The 17,156-nt window shown below is 27.8% G+C and overlaps 1 protein-coding gene across 12 annotated transcripts in view; it reads right to left on the bottom strand.

Moving 5' to 3' along the window:
* Positions 1 to 4,375, bottom strand: part of cac (cacophony) — a 36,542-nt gene extending 32,167 nt beyond the window's left edge. For 9 of the 12 annotated variants that reach the window (XM_035092446.1, XM_035092455.1, XM_035092448.1 and 6 more), the window contains exons 1-3: positions 4,059 to 4,208; positions 1,440 to 1,546; positions 1,051 to 1,206 (exon numbers count right to left, since the gene is read on the bottom strand). In XM_035092446.1, coding sequence (XP_034948337.1) covers positions 1,051 to 1,206; positions 1,440 to 1,546; positions 4,059 to 4,084 — 289 coding nt within the window. In that variant the 5' untranslated portion in view covers positions 4,085 to 4,208. Of the gene's footprint in view, positions 1 to 1,050; positions 1,207 to 1,439; positions 1,547 to 3,242; positions 3,344 to 4,058 lie in introns of all 12 variants that reach the window. The other 3 variants (XM_035092454.1, XM_035092452.1, XM_035092447.1) reach the window with 3 other exon arrangements.
* Positions 4,376 to 17,156: the final 12,781 nt, after the last annotated feature.

The raw sequence follows: 17,156 nt of genomic DNA, 5'->3' as shown, positions 1-17,156 counted from the left end.
ATAAATATCTACCAGCAGAGAAGAAAACCACTCGATAATTTGGACTAGGATATTTTTTTTAAATTTACTGTATACTTTTTTATCATATAAAATACTTGAAAATATAAAGTAATTCATATTTTCTACTTAAATTATTTTTATTGAATAAAAAGTATCTATTGAACAGTACATTCTAGATAAATAAATTAACTTCTTGTTACTTTAACGACAGATCTATTAAAAATGTTCTCCAATAGTAAATCCTTTCTTTATATTTTCCAAACTCATTCAATTCTTTTATTTAAACAATAGTTTAAAATTGAGTATTGTTCTTTGAAATGATTCTAGAGCAGGTCATTTTCAATTCTATGATAATCAAACACTTTAACACTACAAGTTTTCTGTACAATTGGTTGATTTTTCAAGTGTTCACTGATTATTCATTATCCTTTTAGTCCAATTTGTTATTTCAAGTCTATTTTCTTACCAACTACAAAAATCTACTACATTTAATTACTTTTTCTATTCAAAAGTCTATTTAACTAAGAATTTTAGGTAAGTAAATATTTATTGTGCTCTCACAAAAAACAGTAAGATGAAGACTTCATGTCCAATTAGCAAAGAATCATTCTTAGACTAGTATGAAAAAAATGTAACAGTGAATATAAAACATGAGTAGTTGTATGATTAATATTCATTATTGAGGAAATTAATAACATAGAATTAGATAAACTATTCATAATCACATCACAATAACCTCTATAATTATTTTCCAAGGATTATAATGAAAGCTATTTTCACAATTAGCACTTACTCATGTTGAAACCATTATTCAAACAATTTAACCTTTTATTATCTAATGATTATTTTTTACAAATAATTATAAGGTACATAAATTAACTCTTATTACTGATAATTATGATAATTTTTAGATACTAACATTCATTAAATATCATTGATTGTATTTATGTACAATATCATTGCTAATATAAAATGTATGAGAATAGTTTGTCAACTTGAAGAATGATGTTGGTGATGGTGAAAGTGAAGTAGTGATGATAAAAAACTTACCTATATCTTCTATACTATAGCACGTTTTGTGCAAGGTTCCCGAATAAAACTCGAGACCGATGATGGCAAATATAACGATGGCAAAGAGTACCAGCAAGCCGATCTGTAGAAGTGGTGCCATTGCTTTGATGATGGATTTTAACACTACCTGGAGACCTGTATGCAAAAAAAACCGGCTACGGGTTTGCATCTTATACAAATAAATAGTATCAGTGAATCTATTCTAATAGAAGACTTTAAGCATAAACAGTAGTTTTTGAGACATAGTAAGCAATTAGATATGTATGTAGAGAAAGAAAAATACTTGAAATTCTTGGATTACACAATTGAAATCATGTGAATCTACTTTTTCTTTTGGACTCTTGGCAATAATTGACAACACTACTCACTTGGAATGCCGGAGACAAGTTTGAGCGGTCGTAACACACGTATTGCACGTAACGTACGCAGATCCATATCCATGTCTTTCACGTCTTGCCCGAAAACCGTGATGAACCTGCCCCAAACACACACACCCCACCATACTTTACTACCTACTACTCTATTACACTAATTTACTACTTAATTACTTATACTACACTATAATAACTAGCTCTTCTAGTACTAAACTAGATTAATCTAGTTGCTGGAATATTTAGGATTATGGGAAACATATAGGAGCTTGTGAATAATTATTCTGTATATATCATTGATTACTGAAAATATATTTTTAAATGTAAGAAATAATTCATAATTTCATCACTTTCAATTTAACAAAAAAAAATGAATAATTGACTAGTGGAATTGTCTATGACAGTAAATCTATTTTAAAGCTATTGTTTGATTTATAGCCTAGATGCTAAAACCCTAGAATAATGACAAATAGGCAAAAACAGACTTTTATATTTCCGTTTTATTCATCAAGGGAACCAACGAGCTCAAATGTATTATTTGATGAAATTTTCTAGATAAAACTTAATTAAAAAAAAAGTTAACTAAAAAATAAAAATATGTTGTAATGTATGTAGTGTGTATTATAAAAAATATTATATTCTATTTTCATAAGTTGACATATAAAAAGTAAACTTATGTATGTTTTATGTAATTAAATTTTCAATGTAGATAAATGGGTTTTAAGTTAAATAAACAGAGATAAAAATTAATGTTTAATAGCATAAAAATTTTCTCCACCTTTGAAACATTTATTTTTATAACAGCAGAGCTCTTCATAAAAGTAGAACGTTAATTTTTATCCACGTTGATTGGAACCCTTCATCTACATATTCTGTACCTGGATAATTTTTTCAAGTGTACTCAGGTTTTATTTAGCTGATTTTATACACCAATTCTAGGAATACGAATTTACGAAGATACGTTACAGCTCTAGAGCACGTATGCATCAATATATAGCCAGATCTATTATTCAGTGTTGTTGCTAAACATAGTCATAGCTAAATATAGTTGAGACACCTTTCAGACCAATATATGGAGCTGCGTGTTGTCTCACCGTCTTTCTTGTATGCTTATACGTCAGCGTTGGTTGGTTTCGTGTCAGGCAAATACGACTTATAAGCCGTATATAAATATATATGTAGGTATATAATTCGATAGCAATATTCAAAAAAGTATCTATTATGTATTAAAAATGAAATGAATTACAAAGATAAATAAAAATTATTTATTATTTATAAATGAATGCCGTTTTATCTGGTGTTTACCTGACTACAGTATACACTCATCCTAGGTTAAAATAAATCAATAACAATCATGATCTATCTAGCTGACTGGAATGCTAGTAAGAGAGAAGAGTATAAGGTAGATATTACGTATATTTATGTGACAACTGAATTGTCTATATGAATCCATAAAGTATGGTTATCTACATATTGATTACCAATTGAATTAACAAGACTGACATCGACTATTAGTCTTTCCTATTTCACTGAATAATGAATAAAATAATGACTAAAATGTTAATTTAAAGGTACTAAAAATGGGCACGTACGCTTGTATCTTTACTGGAATTATTTACCCTTAGTAAATGTATACTAAAGCAAACCAAACTAAAGACAAATACATAGACTTTTATGTGGTAAAACTAATTTATACAACAAAATATAGTTTTAGAAAAATTCTATCGACGATTAACTATTGAAGAACCTATTTATTTAGCTTTCAACAACTTATTCATCTCAGAAGTATTGTCGACTCACTTGGAATTTTGGATACCAGCTTTAATGGTCTGAGGACTCTGAAGGAACGGAGCATACGCAGGTCGACGTCCACATTTGTTTCAGCGAACACGGTCATCGACCTAATCCAAGGATCACTCTAAAATTCTATTTGCCCACGAAATACCATCTGCATGTTTTTTTATATCCACAAGGAGAGATGGAGAGGAGGAAAAAAAGGGAATGAACCCTAAGCCTACTTTCAGGATATGGGGTACATGTGAAATCTGACTGTTATTTCTAAATCCGAGTCTTTTATGCTCAACCGTGTCTTCATATTTCTTTCAGACATTTATGTGTGTATGACTATTTTATGGGGTACAAGAAGATGAAACTGAGCAAATGGAAGACTTAATCGTGGATAAAGGACCAAGTGCATGTTTACTAGCGCGAGGTCGTTACTATTGATCGCAAACGTTTCGTCTGGCAAATTATTTTCATCCTCTCGGCACGTCCATGACATGTACAAAAATATCAGACAATGAAATTTATTAAGCTATAGTGGGCGTTTATTTATACATCATGATGGATAGAAGCCTTATATGCAGACGAAATGTTTGTTCAACTCCATTTTACCGCTCGAAGGTGTATGGAAGCATCGACCTGTTAGACTTGTATCGATACATAACAACTTTTTTCAATGATTTCGTATTACAAATATTGTGTTAATCATGATAAATCATCTTATCATATTTCTTTTATTATTATTATTTAAAACCTAATAATAACCAGATTATTGTTCAAATATTAAGGATCAGTAAGTAAGTGAGGATTTAGTAAAGTAAGTTTGTATCTCACCCGGTCACCACGACGAAAAAATCCATGATGTTCCAGATATTGCGAAGATAAGAACCACGATGGAGGACGAAACCAAGAGCCAGGATCTTAAGACTCGCCTCGACACAAAAGATCCCAAGGAAATAAATCTCCGTTGACTCAAGCTTTTGGGCTAAGATGGTCTTGTCATGCTTGGGCAGATGCTCCTCGAGGGCGAGTACCACGCAGTTGGCGATGATGGTTAGTAGGACGGCGTACTCAAAGGGTGGCCATTCGATTATGAAGCGGGTGTACTTGCGTATACAGTTATCTTCCGACAGGATAAACAACGACGAGGGTCCTTTCGAGCCCCCGCCACCCGCCCCTCCCCCTTGATCACGGCCTGGTGCCATGACCACCAGACCAGGTACCTAAATCAAAATTCAATCTCATTATTCATTCATTCATCCAATTTCAACCTAATTACTACATACGTAATCAAACTATTATTATTAAAATTTTCTAAGCCTTTGAATTATATATTCTGCAATACATTTGCTTGGCCAACTTTAGGTACTCTCGAAACTTTCCTGAAATGACAATAGCTTTAGTGCAATAATGACCTCGTTGTTGGTGCAAGCTATTTTCCAACGAGATCACATTCAAGAAAAGTTTGTCACTGTAAACAATTCATTAGATGATCAGAGATAAAGTTACTCGAATATTATTAGAGTGATGCATAAACTCTTAGCGTTTGAAATTTGTTTAATTTGATTAATGAATAACTTTAATAACTTCAATACTTCAAGTTTCATCATTCCAAGTTAATTGATTGACATTACCATTTATTGTTATTATAAAACTTTATCATTTTTCTGTCTATTTCGTAACTTTTCAATTACTTTATTGTTACTACTTTGAAAATTATGTTTAATTCAAGTGAAAATTAATTTATTTTCATGATATTCAATTGAGAGTTTCAGTATGAAAGTTCGTTTAACATGAATAAGATGAAATTTAAAATTTTTCAAGCTGTAGAATAATGAAAACTCAATGCTTCTACTTTTACTATGGCGGATAAAGAAATCCAAACGTCAAATTTCCGCCACGGCTTTTCGGTTATCTTGTTCGACGGACTTTAACCGCTCTGTGAGACTTCGAACTTTTTATTGTTCAAAAAGACAAAGATTTTCAAGTTTATAAAACTTTGTCAACCTCTTTTTATAAGTAATCTAATAATAGTCCATTTTCATGCATTGAACAAGAAAACGGAATATTGAACAAAACAAAAGGTAAATTATTTTTATAATCGACTATAGAAATAGAATAAATCTGTTAAGAAACTGAAAATTCAAGTATTTGACTGTGAAGATTCTTTTAATATTTAAGAACAAATAAATGAGAAAATATAAATAAAATCAGATTGCATTGGAAGCCAATACGGTATGAAGAATATTGTTCAATTCCAAGTGATATACATAATTCGATTTAGATATCAAACTAATCAATTTAGAAATTTAAATCGAATTAATCAATTTATGTATTACTGACTTGTCATTACTTTGCTAGCTATCATGACTGATGGCTTTATTTTTGTGATATAAATTTATCTTTTTTTTAATCATCTTTAATTATACTTCTTCAATAAAATAAATAAAGGAATATCACTCTTAAAAATGTTGCAAAATTACAGAAACTTCAAACTGTGTCATGACATATAAGGAAATTAGTGCAAAAATATCTAGGAAAGTATTACAAGTGCTGCACTCTTTTATTAGGAAGCATAGTAATTTTTTATTATGTTCATTGCAACAAGTATTCCAATGTACATTCTGCCTGTTATTATGATAATAAAAAGTCAAATTTTTCTCTATTTATATTATCTAAACCATAGTGAAATTTATCTGGGATAGTCTGACCTCATTTTGGTATTTTAAAGTACATTGAATTTTCCAATGCTCTAGTGCAATTTCTAGTCTTTTAAAATGCAAAGGTTGATAAACATAACAATTTTTACCTTAGTTCATAGTTTTTTTGTTTTGTTTTAGAACATTTACACTTGTTTAATAGAGTTACAAACGCTAGTATTCTAAGTAATTCTAACATTATTGACCTTTATATTAATAGCACAATTTGTTTAAATAATCAATTATGAAATTTTCCAATAAATAATTATTGCCATTCTTCATGGTCCAAATAGAGACATACAATCTATAAATAAGAAAATAATCAATAAAAATGAACTTTTTGAATAGACAAAAAAGCTGAGTTCAATGTCCTAGTAGTTTTCTAATTGGTCCAATAGTTGGCCATCATAGTCTGAAATAGTTTTTTGCAATTTTTAGTGACCTGGTAGTACTTATTCAACTACCACATAAATGTTAGTGGTAATAATCAATAAAAAATATCAAGTGATGATATTATTAATAAAATACTTGATATTCAGTTGTTATATCATTCATTCTTTTTGATGTTAATAAAATGTGAATAAATAAGAGCATTTAAATGAAACACAAGTAATAATTGTAGAGTTATTTTTTATAAAGTCAGTTTACTTTTACTAAAATATCAAGTAACCTAGTTCCATTATGATAATCTAGAAGACAAAAAAACAATAAAATGTTGAATCAATATACTTCTGTATTACTTTACATGATACAATGAAGAGAACAAATTTGTCGCTCATAAAGTTACCTGTTCCATGGATATTTGACGGTATATTTTGTTACATATTGATTTAGACTGACTTCATAAAGACACTTTGATTTACTTTGAAGCTTTGAAGCTATTATGAGAACTCGATTTCGTTAAAAGTGAATTTTAATTTCATTAATATCAAACAATTTGTATTATAAATAAATCTCGTTATTACTCTACAATGTCTTCTTTGAATATTATTTGTTTTATGTATTTTTTTTATCTTCATTAAAATAATAACCACAAAAGAATAAACTAATTAAAATTAAAATATATTTACTTTTAACGTTGATTATTCGCATTATTAAAATAAATGTCCTGATTTATAAAACCATCTCTCTGAAAGCTCTTGAAATATTTGTTTCATTTCATTTGTATAATGTAAAATAATATTGTAGTTATTGGCCCTAGATACGTAGCATCTATCAAATTTCTTTATTATTCAGATTTTCTTTTATTATTTAATTGAAAATCAACAAACTTGAAAATATACATATTCAAACAAATATATCAGGGATGTTCAAAATAGGACAATAGGTATTTTAATCAGAACATCGATCATGTGCTGTGATACTTTTTTCAATGTTTTATTTGTTCATTCTTATTGTATTAAATTGCTTATTTCTTTATTTACATTCCATTATATTTTTTAACATTAATTAAATAAATCTGTACTAATTGCTGTACTTATGTTTTTGTATCTAAATTGCTCTTACATTCATTAAAATAATAAATTTTTTCATAAATGTGTCAAAAAAGGGAGAGAATAAGAATTTAAAAAGCAACAAATGGTAGAAGAGAACTAATAAAAAATAATGAAGAAAACTTGTGAGGAATTAATATGAAAATAGAATGATGCCTAAGGAATTGGAGTACAAGATTGAAATGAACTAGATATAAGAGATAAAAAATTTTTAAAAATTCAGGAAAAATATTGAAGAATGGTGCCCTTGATAAAAAAATACTCTTCAATATAATTGAAAAAATAAAGCGAAATATATAATGAGAGAGGAAAGATGGAACGAAGAGGAAAATATAATCTCTTAAGTTGAAGTTAATCTTCTCAATAAAATAAAAAAAGCCTTCATGTTTTGAAAAACTTCAATTTTTATCTACTCATCGAATTTTGAGTACATTCAATTAAATCGAATAAAGTTGGATAAGAGTTTGTAAATGATATATAAAGGATTTTCAATTTCTTTTTTTATAAAAACATATAATTTTAATAAAATTCATATTAACTTGGTTTTCATTATAAAGCAACAATTTTAAAATAAAAATTGTTCAAAAAACTCTGTGAATACTAAATAATTTTTTCTTCTTCGCGACTTGTTTAATTTAGCATTGTTTTCAATTTATTTGAGCTTAATTAAAAATGTATTGAGTTTCCAATATTTAATTTTTTTATGGAAAGACGAATGAAAGAAAAATCGTAATAAACATGAATCACCTAAATGATTGTATTTGCTCAATTTATTTCCAAAGCCATACGAGCTTTAATGAAAAGTCAACAACTCTGAATCAATAGGTGTAAGTCATTAATTAAGTCATCTACTTCCTTCATCATTTATTTATTCTCCTTTTCTATTGTGTTTATCTATTCATGTAGATGTTATCTAAAAGAGTAAGCAACAAGAATAAAGTGATGTAAATGACTTTACCTCCCCTCCAAAGCTAGCCCAGTCACCGAGACCACTCAGTCCGGCTGACTTCTGCCTTCTCCTGTACTGACTCGCGAATCCAGGGTCCCTTTGTGCCGCCTCTTGCGCTGCTGCCAACCTAAAATACAAAAAAAAAAGTGATGATAGATGCATTATCGTTGAATGTTGAGGTAAATGGGGAGAAAGTCGAGGTGGTCGAGATTCTGTTGGAGTGATAATCTAAGAGCTGAGCTGGGATAATGATTTAAAGCATCCCTGAATGTAATCATACCCTATGGCACAGCTTTTTTTCTCAAAATTCATCAAACTAATGAAGCCCAAAAAATTTTTTGTGCTCAATCTGTTCTCAGCAGTAAGAAGTTCATGAGAAGCAGCAATAAAAACAAAGAAATCTACAATAAAAGGACGATAAAAAATCTTTTGTTGGCAACCATGAGTGGTTCTATCATCATATAGTTTAACCAGACTTTGTCTGGTCGTCCATGAAATGACGAAGAATTAATTATCCGTCCATTTTTTCGCTATTTCTTTTTCGTATTCTTCATTGCGCCAAGCTCTTCCTTTCATTTTTTTTTTCATTATTCATCGTTTGTCGCGTACTCGGCAGTGGCCTCGAGTAATTCATATTCAGTAATTTGGGTTATTTTTATCCGATAGAGCACCCCTTTGTTCCACTCACACGCTGGGCTAGCGTGAGCACACAGTCTTTTGTTAAATAAATTGGTTGTGTACTAACAATTACGCGACCAAGTTAAAGTTTAATACTTTAAGTAGTTTTCGTTCTGTGTAAAATGGAATTTTGGTCAAAAGCTTGTGGTATCTTTTATGTAATCAAACTATTAAAAATGACAACAATTTTCTTTTAATTAAAAAGAAATCAATAATTTTAGTTTTATATAATAAAAAATATTAATTTTATTACTCAAATATTTAATTCTGATAAACAATAAAGGTATTATGATAATGGTTGATGTTTATTTCGACTTATCAGTGAGTATATCACGATAAAAATCGAATAAGAGGAAACATGTATGAGATTGTTGGCAAGTAATTGAACGCATGGCACAACCCATTTACATGGTATTGTAAAATTTACGTGCTTAGAATCACGCAAAAGCACTTTATGCAGAAATGAAATTTGCAACTCTCTTATAAAAGCTATTATATAGGTATGCGACGATGTTTGAGGGAAGTGAAAAAGGGAAGAAACTGGTTATTGATAGAAGAGAGATTCTCTATAATAGCTTTCAAATGAACCTTACTGTCCATTTAATTAAACTATATTAACAGTCGAGACTTTTTCGAGTACTTTAGTTCATTTATCTGCGGTTCTTTGCCCTTTCATATTATTACTCTTCCACTTGCTCCCATTTTCAGATACTGCAGAGAACTACCGTAATATAATAATTCCTACCAACCACACAAGTCAAGTTCCCAAGCCTCTTTGAGGTCTTCCTTATATGGATCAAATTGCAAATTTTATGAGCGGTTAAAGATTATTTGTGAGTATTATTAGTGCATCGTAGAAATAGTATAGTTTCAATTATTATAGATTTCTGACAACAATAGATCATAATAGTGGTGTAAGAGATAAATTATCAAGAAAATTGGCTGTTAATCGATTTTAAGTTAACTGATAAAAGCAATTAATTTTAATAGAAATATTTCTTATTGTTATTTGAATTAGTTTACTGTTGAATTGAGTATTCCAATTCTAGGGTAATTTAATTATTATCGTTGATTTAATAAATGTGAATATTGAAAGCTGGAATTTTTATTATGGACTGTTTGTATAGATTAAATACTATAGAATACTTTTAACAGAAAAAGGTATTCAAAGTCAAAACATATTGAGTGTAAACAAAATGAATGAATGATTAATCAATAGTTCGTGAAGAGCATGGATTGTTTGAAAAGAGTAGTATCGATCTTGATAATTAAACTGCTCCAAAAAAATAGTTTAATGAATAAATAAATAGTAAAAATAGTAATGAGTTCAAATGAATTGATAGATTAGTAGTATTTGAATTTTTTAAGTTTTCTCAATCTATGAACTATAAATTTAAGTGTGTAAAACACACTTTGCTGTGTGTTAAATACGAAATTTCTGTAGACAAACGAAGGGGAGAATTGAGTCAAAATTAGCCTGCAAATTGAGGAATTTTGTTTTGGTATTTTGTATTTTTTACTCTATTCTTCTCTTCGTATAACTCTAGAATATAGCACACATTACAAATTCCAATTTCATATTCTACAATTCATGTTATTGTGGACTTCACCTTTTTTTTTGATAATTAAAAAATTGTTACAATTGTAAACACAATACCAGTATTTCAGTACAAAATTTAATTAAAGGAAGATATAAACATTGTAAATAAAATTGATAATTATAATATATTTATAGTTCTCTTTCAATCTTTTTAATGAAAAAAGTCAAGGATTTTTACATTTTATCTGTTACATATCTAACTTTTTTTTACTACAATCATTATTACGTCATTGTTGAATAACAAAAAAAAGTAAAAATGTTTGATAAAATAATATTTAATAAAAACTAAGTTAATTTAATATAAAAGTTATAAAGCAAATGTTTTTTATTGTATTAATTAAATTTGTTAATATTTATAAATAAAATTAGAAAGTATATCAAATAATTTAGAAAATATTATATATTTTTGTATAAATATTTCTAAAAACATTTTCAATTATTACGTACAAAAAGGTCCATTAAATTAAATTTAAATCTGATCTCATCAACATCCACTATTTACTGAGCATTGTTTCATATGGTTATCTGATAATTAACCATGTTACTGAAAATTGCTAGAGCAAACGATAAAATAACAGATGTATGGTGCACGATACACGCATATGCCTCTAAAATGGTAAATTTATTTACAATTATCCTAAATAAACTTAACTTTGATGTAAACTGGATCATAAGCCTAGACAAAAAATTTTTAATTTGATTCAAGTTACCAAGTATATCCGGATACTTTAAACTTAAATTTTGTGGTTATTTTACCCTTATGCAATTACAACTTCACAACACTCGCTGGTGTTATATTGTTAAATTTGATACACTAGAATTCAAGAGTACTCATATAACGAATGACAAAAGAAATCTTGAATTGTACCTTATTATACGAATAGTGAGGAGAATACAAAACATCCATGTTTCCCTTGCAATTCACATGATTTTTCCATTCTCTGGTTACTTCACATATGCTTTTATTCACACTCCAATTTAAAAAAAATCCTGAATAAACACCCTTTGAAATAACACTGCTATAAACATAATGAAGTAGAGTTTTTCTGTTCTATCAAACTGAATAAAAAAAAATAATATTATGATTTCATTATGATACATATATTGTACAGTAACTAACAGCATTAAATTGAGCATGAATTTTGAGGGACGTACGAATAAATTATTTTTAATCATTAATGGTTATTATTGTTTTAAAGTTAAAATGAAATATGGATCAAACGTTGTTAGTGTAGTATCACAATTTCAAAATTTTCTTTTTTAAATATTAACAATGTTGGAACATAAAAAAGAGATGTTTATACTAGAATCATTTAAACATGGAGCTAATTGTGAAATGCATTTAATTTTCAGAGCCATAATTTTATAGAAGTTATAAAATAATTCATCATCTTATCTTTATTTGCTGATTACTTACAAAGCAAAAATAGTACTTTTCCATTTTAAATTATTCCATCAAATTCTAATTTCACGGTTTAATTTTGAGAAAAATTATTTTTGTTATTTATTTTAATTCTTTGCTTAATAAATGATAATGAAAATAATTGTTGTCTTGAGAATGTTAAAAAGAATTATTAAAGTTGACTGTTGTAATCAATATACTGATTCCATTGCTATTTCTAACTTCTAAGTAACATACTTAGAATTGATGTGATCAGTCAATAAGTGTTCGTATTCAATTAATATTTCTTGATTTGTTTAATAAGATTTGTTCTATTTTTCAAAACTCAAAAACGTATATTTTGCTAGTTTACTTCTTAACTCAAATGCTAAAACTATTTGTAAATTTTCCAAAATATTTCTAATATTAAGTTTGTTGGCTTCTCAGAAATTAGAAAGATTCTCCAGATAATTATATTAAGTTTGTGATACTAATTCATTTTAATTCTTGTTGAGTAAATGAAGGTAATTTAATAAAACTAGGAAAACTATGTCTTGTACTTGAATAACTTCTTTTTCCTTAATTGAGGTAAAAAGATTGATAAAAGAATCAGTATTTCTAATGAAAAATGAATCATTGGTATAAACAATTAATGAAGAATCTTGTCAATCAAATAAAGTACTCGTGTGAAAGGTAATAAATCTTTCAACACATATCGATGCCTCATGATGTCACTTATCTAGCTTTACACTTCCAACTGTAAGACTGTACTTCTAAAATGTACACCCTAAAGGTTTATACTACCCTAGCATACAAATAGTGCACTTTTATATTCTCTCTAGACCACTTACACTTTTTATCACTGACTATTCTTTCTACCAAGTATACTTTTGTTATTTGAACAAACGAATGAAAAAATTAAAACATTTCTAAAACTCATAAAATTTTTTGCAATCTTCAGACTTACAGAATTTATAAGACTTCTTCGTTCTTTTAATGTAACTGAATTTTTACGACTTTCATACAACTTTTCTGATATCATAAAGTTGAAGGTGAAATGCAAAATTTAGATTATCAAAATTTTGTTTTAATTGTATTAAATATTTTTCCTCTTGTAATTATAATTATAATTATGGAAGAAACTTTATTAAACTAAGTGTGAAATTTTATCATAAATTGTAACGCAATCAGATTTAATCTTGGTATGTGTGATTGGCAGGAAATTTTATTTTTTAAGAAGTTAAGTTTTCATGATTGCAATAGTAATTAAACTTGTATTTAATCAAAAAAAAATTGTAATTAAAATATTGACTCAACCATCAAATAGTTTTATTTTTATTTGAAAACATTTTAACCTCATATTTAGGTTAAGAAATTTGGAGCAGTTTTCTTATTTTAATGACAGTATTCTTCAATAATAGCTTTTAATTGAGGGATATAAAAAAAATGATTTGATTAAATAAAATTTAATTTAAAGATATAACTGTTAAACTTTATAACTACCTATAATAATAATAATAATTAGTATGAAAATTTTATTAAAAATATTTGAAGTTAATGAATAGTTTTTCCATAACCGTTAAAAGATCATTTTTTTAAGAGGCATAAACATTCAAAGTCAAAAAGAAGTTTTGTGTTTCAAGAACTAATAACCTGGTAGAAAAATGACTGCGGAAGAATTTTAAAAAAGCAGATTACAGAAAAACAAACGTGCTTTTGCAAAAGAGTATTTCAAGTTTAGAGAGATCTTAGGAATTTTTAAAAATCAAAAGATCATTCTCCTGCAGTTCTTTTTATTTATTACTGAATAATAAAGAACCAAAAAAAGTTGCAAACACTCTAAGCGAAATAATTTACTTGAAAATTTCTTTAGACTTATTTAAATATCATTCTCTTATTCAGCAAAAATGCAATTGTTTAAAAAACACTCAAATATTATGCAAATTAACTGCAAACTGTGTATCATATTTTTACTTAAAAAAAGAGCTGAAATAACATTTATTCTCATTTTGAATTCAATAAATAAAGAAACTTTGAATAAAGTAAGATAAATTTTAATTAGTAATATTCAGCTTCTTTAGGTGATTAAGATGAAGCGATAAATAGAACATAAATTCAGCGACCTGCTTCTATTAGTTACTCTTTTTGCTCGGTTAAAATTGAAAAAGATTTAAAGGGATCGCGGTAAGTCTGTCGGAAATCCGGTGGTTTTCACCACAGCATCCGCAACTGACTACTTGCATCGAATATATCCGTTGACGAGGCTTTTTTCAACTTCTTCTTGACCGCGCCTAAGTACAATCTATGTGCTTTTATTTGTCAGCATAATGATATAGCAAAACAAAACTTAACATGACAAACTTTAATAATGAGTCATATAGATTTTTGCTGATCGATATGAGCAGAAAATTATGGTAAAATAAGAAAAAAAAAAAGTTTTTTTTTACCTAATGTAAAAGACGTTCGATGACCCATGAGAAAAGGTTTCCAGGTCACAAAGTACGAATCGATCGAACTGAACTTTTTTTTCTTGTGAGATTGACGATTCGTTGATTTTTATACGTGATCGTGTTTTATTCAAATTGATTTTTAAGAAAATAATAAACGTCCTAAAAATTATTTAATAAAGTAGGGTTGAGTTTTTTTTAATGATGAAAAGGTGGTTTTTTTTTTTTTAATTGAAAAATCTATTAAAACCATTGAATAAAAATGGTTCTCGAGCTTCTAGATGAATTGGAGATGTGATACATTGAATGTTGATGAATGATAGATAATTCATGATGGAAATCATGCATAATGTAGAAAGGTGATGTTATAAAAAAATTTTTTCTTTTCATTTTTTATAAAAATGAGTTGATAAAAATAATAATTGGACGCAGAAATAACTTTTTTTTTATTTTTATTAAACCAAAAACCCACAAATTGTGATGAAAAAAATGTTTTTAGCTTGAAATGATGACTCTTCTATTTAGCAAGAACATATATATTTTATTTTAATTAATGGTTTTTGTTATGTTGCAAACTTTTTCTCAATACTTTGTCGATAAAAATAATTTTCTTTTATTGATCAACAGCCTAATAGATTTGTTCAACAACTATTTTTAGATTATTAATATGATAGAAAGAGTTTAACTCGGAATTCTGAATTTATTCCGCACTTTATTTTTTCTTTTAATCCTGCTATCATTTATTAATATAAATAATCTTATCCCGTTATGTTATTATTCAATTATCACCCTATTTTGTTAATTTCACCTTCACTTGTTCAGTAAAAATGACTAGAAAATGTTGTGCGTGTAGATATAAATAGAAAAATCCATAATTAAGTAATCACTTGTGAACAGTTGATTAGCCTGAAATCTACGAATTCCATCAATAATAAAATGATTCTCAGAATAGAAGTGATTTATACTCAGTGACAAACACAAGCGTTAAATTACGTAAACATTACGTAAAAAATCCATATTTTGTCAATAAATTAATTGAAAAACAGAGTATTTAGTTGATTACAAATTTCGTTAAGTATAAATACTTGTGACAAAATAAAAGAACGTTTCAATTTCTAAATTCACTCCAAAGGTATAGCTTTCAACATGAAGCCGTCGAGGGAGATTCAAGGTCTCACGTGACTTGATGTCGCATGATTTCAGCTAAAGTAACAGGAGAATATGATACAGGTTGGTTTAAACAACTATGTCTGAGGGGGCTACAGTGAGAAACAGATACGTCAAGAGTCAACAGTGACAGTGGTATGTGATGTAGAGAATATAGGACTGAAGAGGAAGAGAAGAGAGAATATTCGAATACGCGTTTGCGTAATTAATCGTCGAGATGTTCCGACGTAATTAATTCATGGTTGGCATCGGTCAAGGTCCACCGAACTGGAATCGAGTCATGAGTAGAAAGCTCGTAGTACAGCAACCACTCGATTTCAATGTATTCCATGAGCATGAAATTGAGAATGACTAATTGTTTCTATTCCAACATTTTAACCTATGCCATCATTTTTGTATTAACGTTTAGTTGTTACGTTTGGATTTATCTTTTAATACTTTTTGTAATACTGTGTTTAAACTTTCATTAGTTTTGAGTTCAAAGTGAGCGAGATTTATTTATTTTTATTCCCAAGTTTTATGGAATGAAAAATTAATAAAATGATCTTTTCTGAAACTTTCATCTATTTTGTAAGAGAAATAAATTTAACTTTTTTGTTATGTTTTTTTTTGTTTTATTTTAATTAGAAAAAAAAACGTATGTTTATCTGTTTCTTCAATTTCAAGTTCGGGGTAACGATGATCTTTTTTTTTTATTATACATCAACTTAATGAATTAATTTTAATAAAGGAAATATTTTTTTACGATCATATAACAAGCAATTATTTTTTTATCTGTAAGTTTTTTTAATATTAATTATTGGATAATCAAATATTATTAAAAATTTTTTGTACATTTAGAATGAATAGTGTTGTAAAAAATAATTAAATAAAAATACTTTTGTCTGTTTTATTATTAGCAAACATTTTCGATTGGCAAGTTGTAATGTTTCCAAAAGCATTATATAAGTAGAGTATATTATCTTTATTTCTGTCACTTAAACTGAGTATTCTTCTCTTGGATTCATTTATATAAATTATTTCATCTGTTTATGTATTCAATAAGCTAAATATTCAGTGGATGTTCAAAAATTCCGTCCAAGTAGAAGAGATGTCCGTTAGGTCAGACAGGATTATAATTTCCAAGTAAGGTTACATTTTGATATGAAAAAAGTTTAAAGTTTTAGTTTTTATTCATAAAATTTGATTTATAGCAATTTATGTAACATCCGAGCCAAAAATGTTTTTTGCTGCTCGAGTATGGACAAGCAAAACGAGAGCACGTGGGTTTTGCAGCTGCCAAATGTTCGTGTCACTGATGAAATTCAATTCTTCTGGGCAATATCAATGTTATAAAATTTGATCGATTTTTCAACACATTTATTCAATCATTATCACAATGTTTCTATTATAATATTATGATATATGACTCTTTAATGATTATTAGTGCTAAAAATTGAACAATTGCTTCTTCATTGAATCGACATTTTTTCAAAAGAAGTTGAGATTTAATTCAACTACGTGAAAATTCAGTGGCAC

This window comes from Chelonus insularis, unplaced genomic scaffold (assembly GCF_013357705.1).
Source record: "Chelonus insularis isolate UGA/USDA-ARS -01 unplaced genomic scaffold, ASM1335770v1 contig_93_pilon, whole genome shotgun sequence".
Taxonomy (NCBI): Eukaryota; Metazoa; Arthropoda; class Insecta; order Hymenoptera; family Braconidae; genus Chelonus; species Chelonus insularis.
The sequence above is the reverse complement of the archived record's forward strand: the minus strand, read 5'-3'. Positions and strand labels throughout refer to the sequence as shown.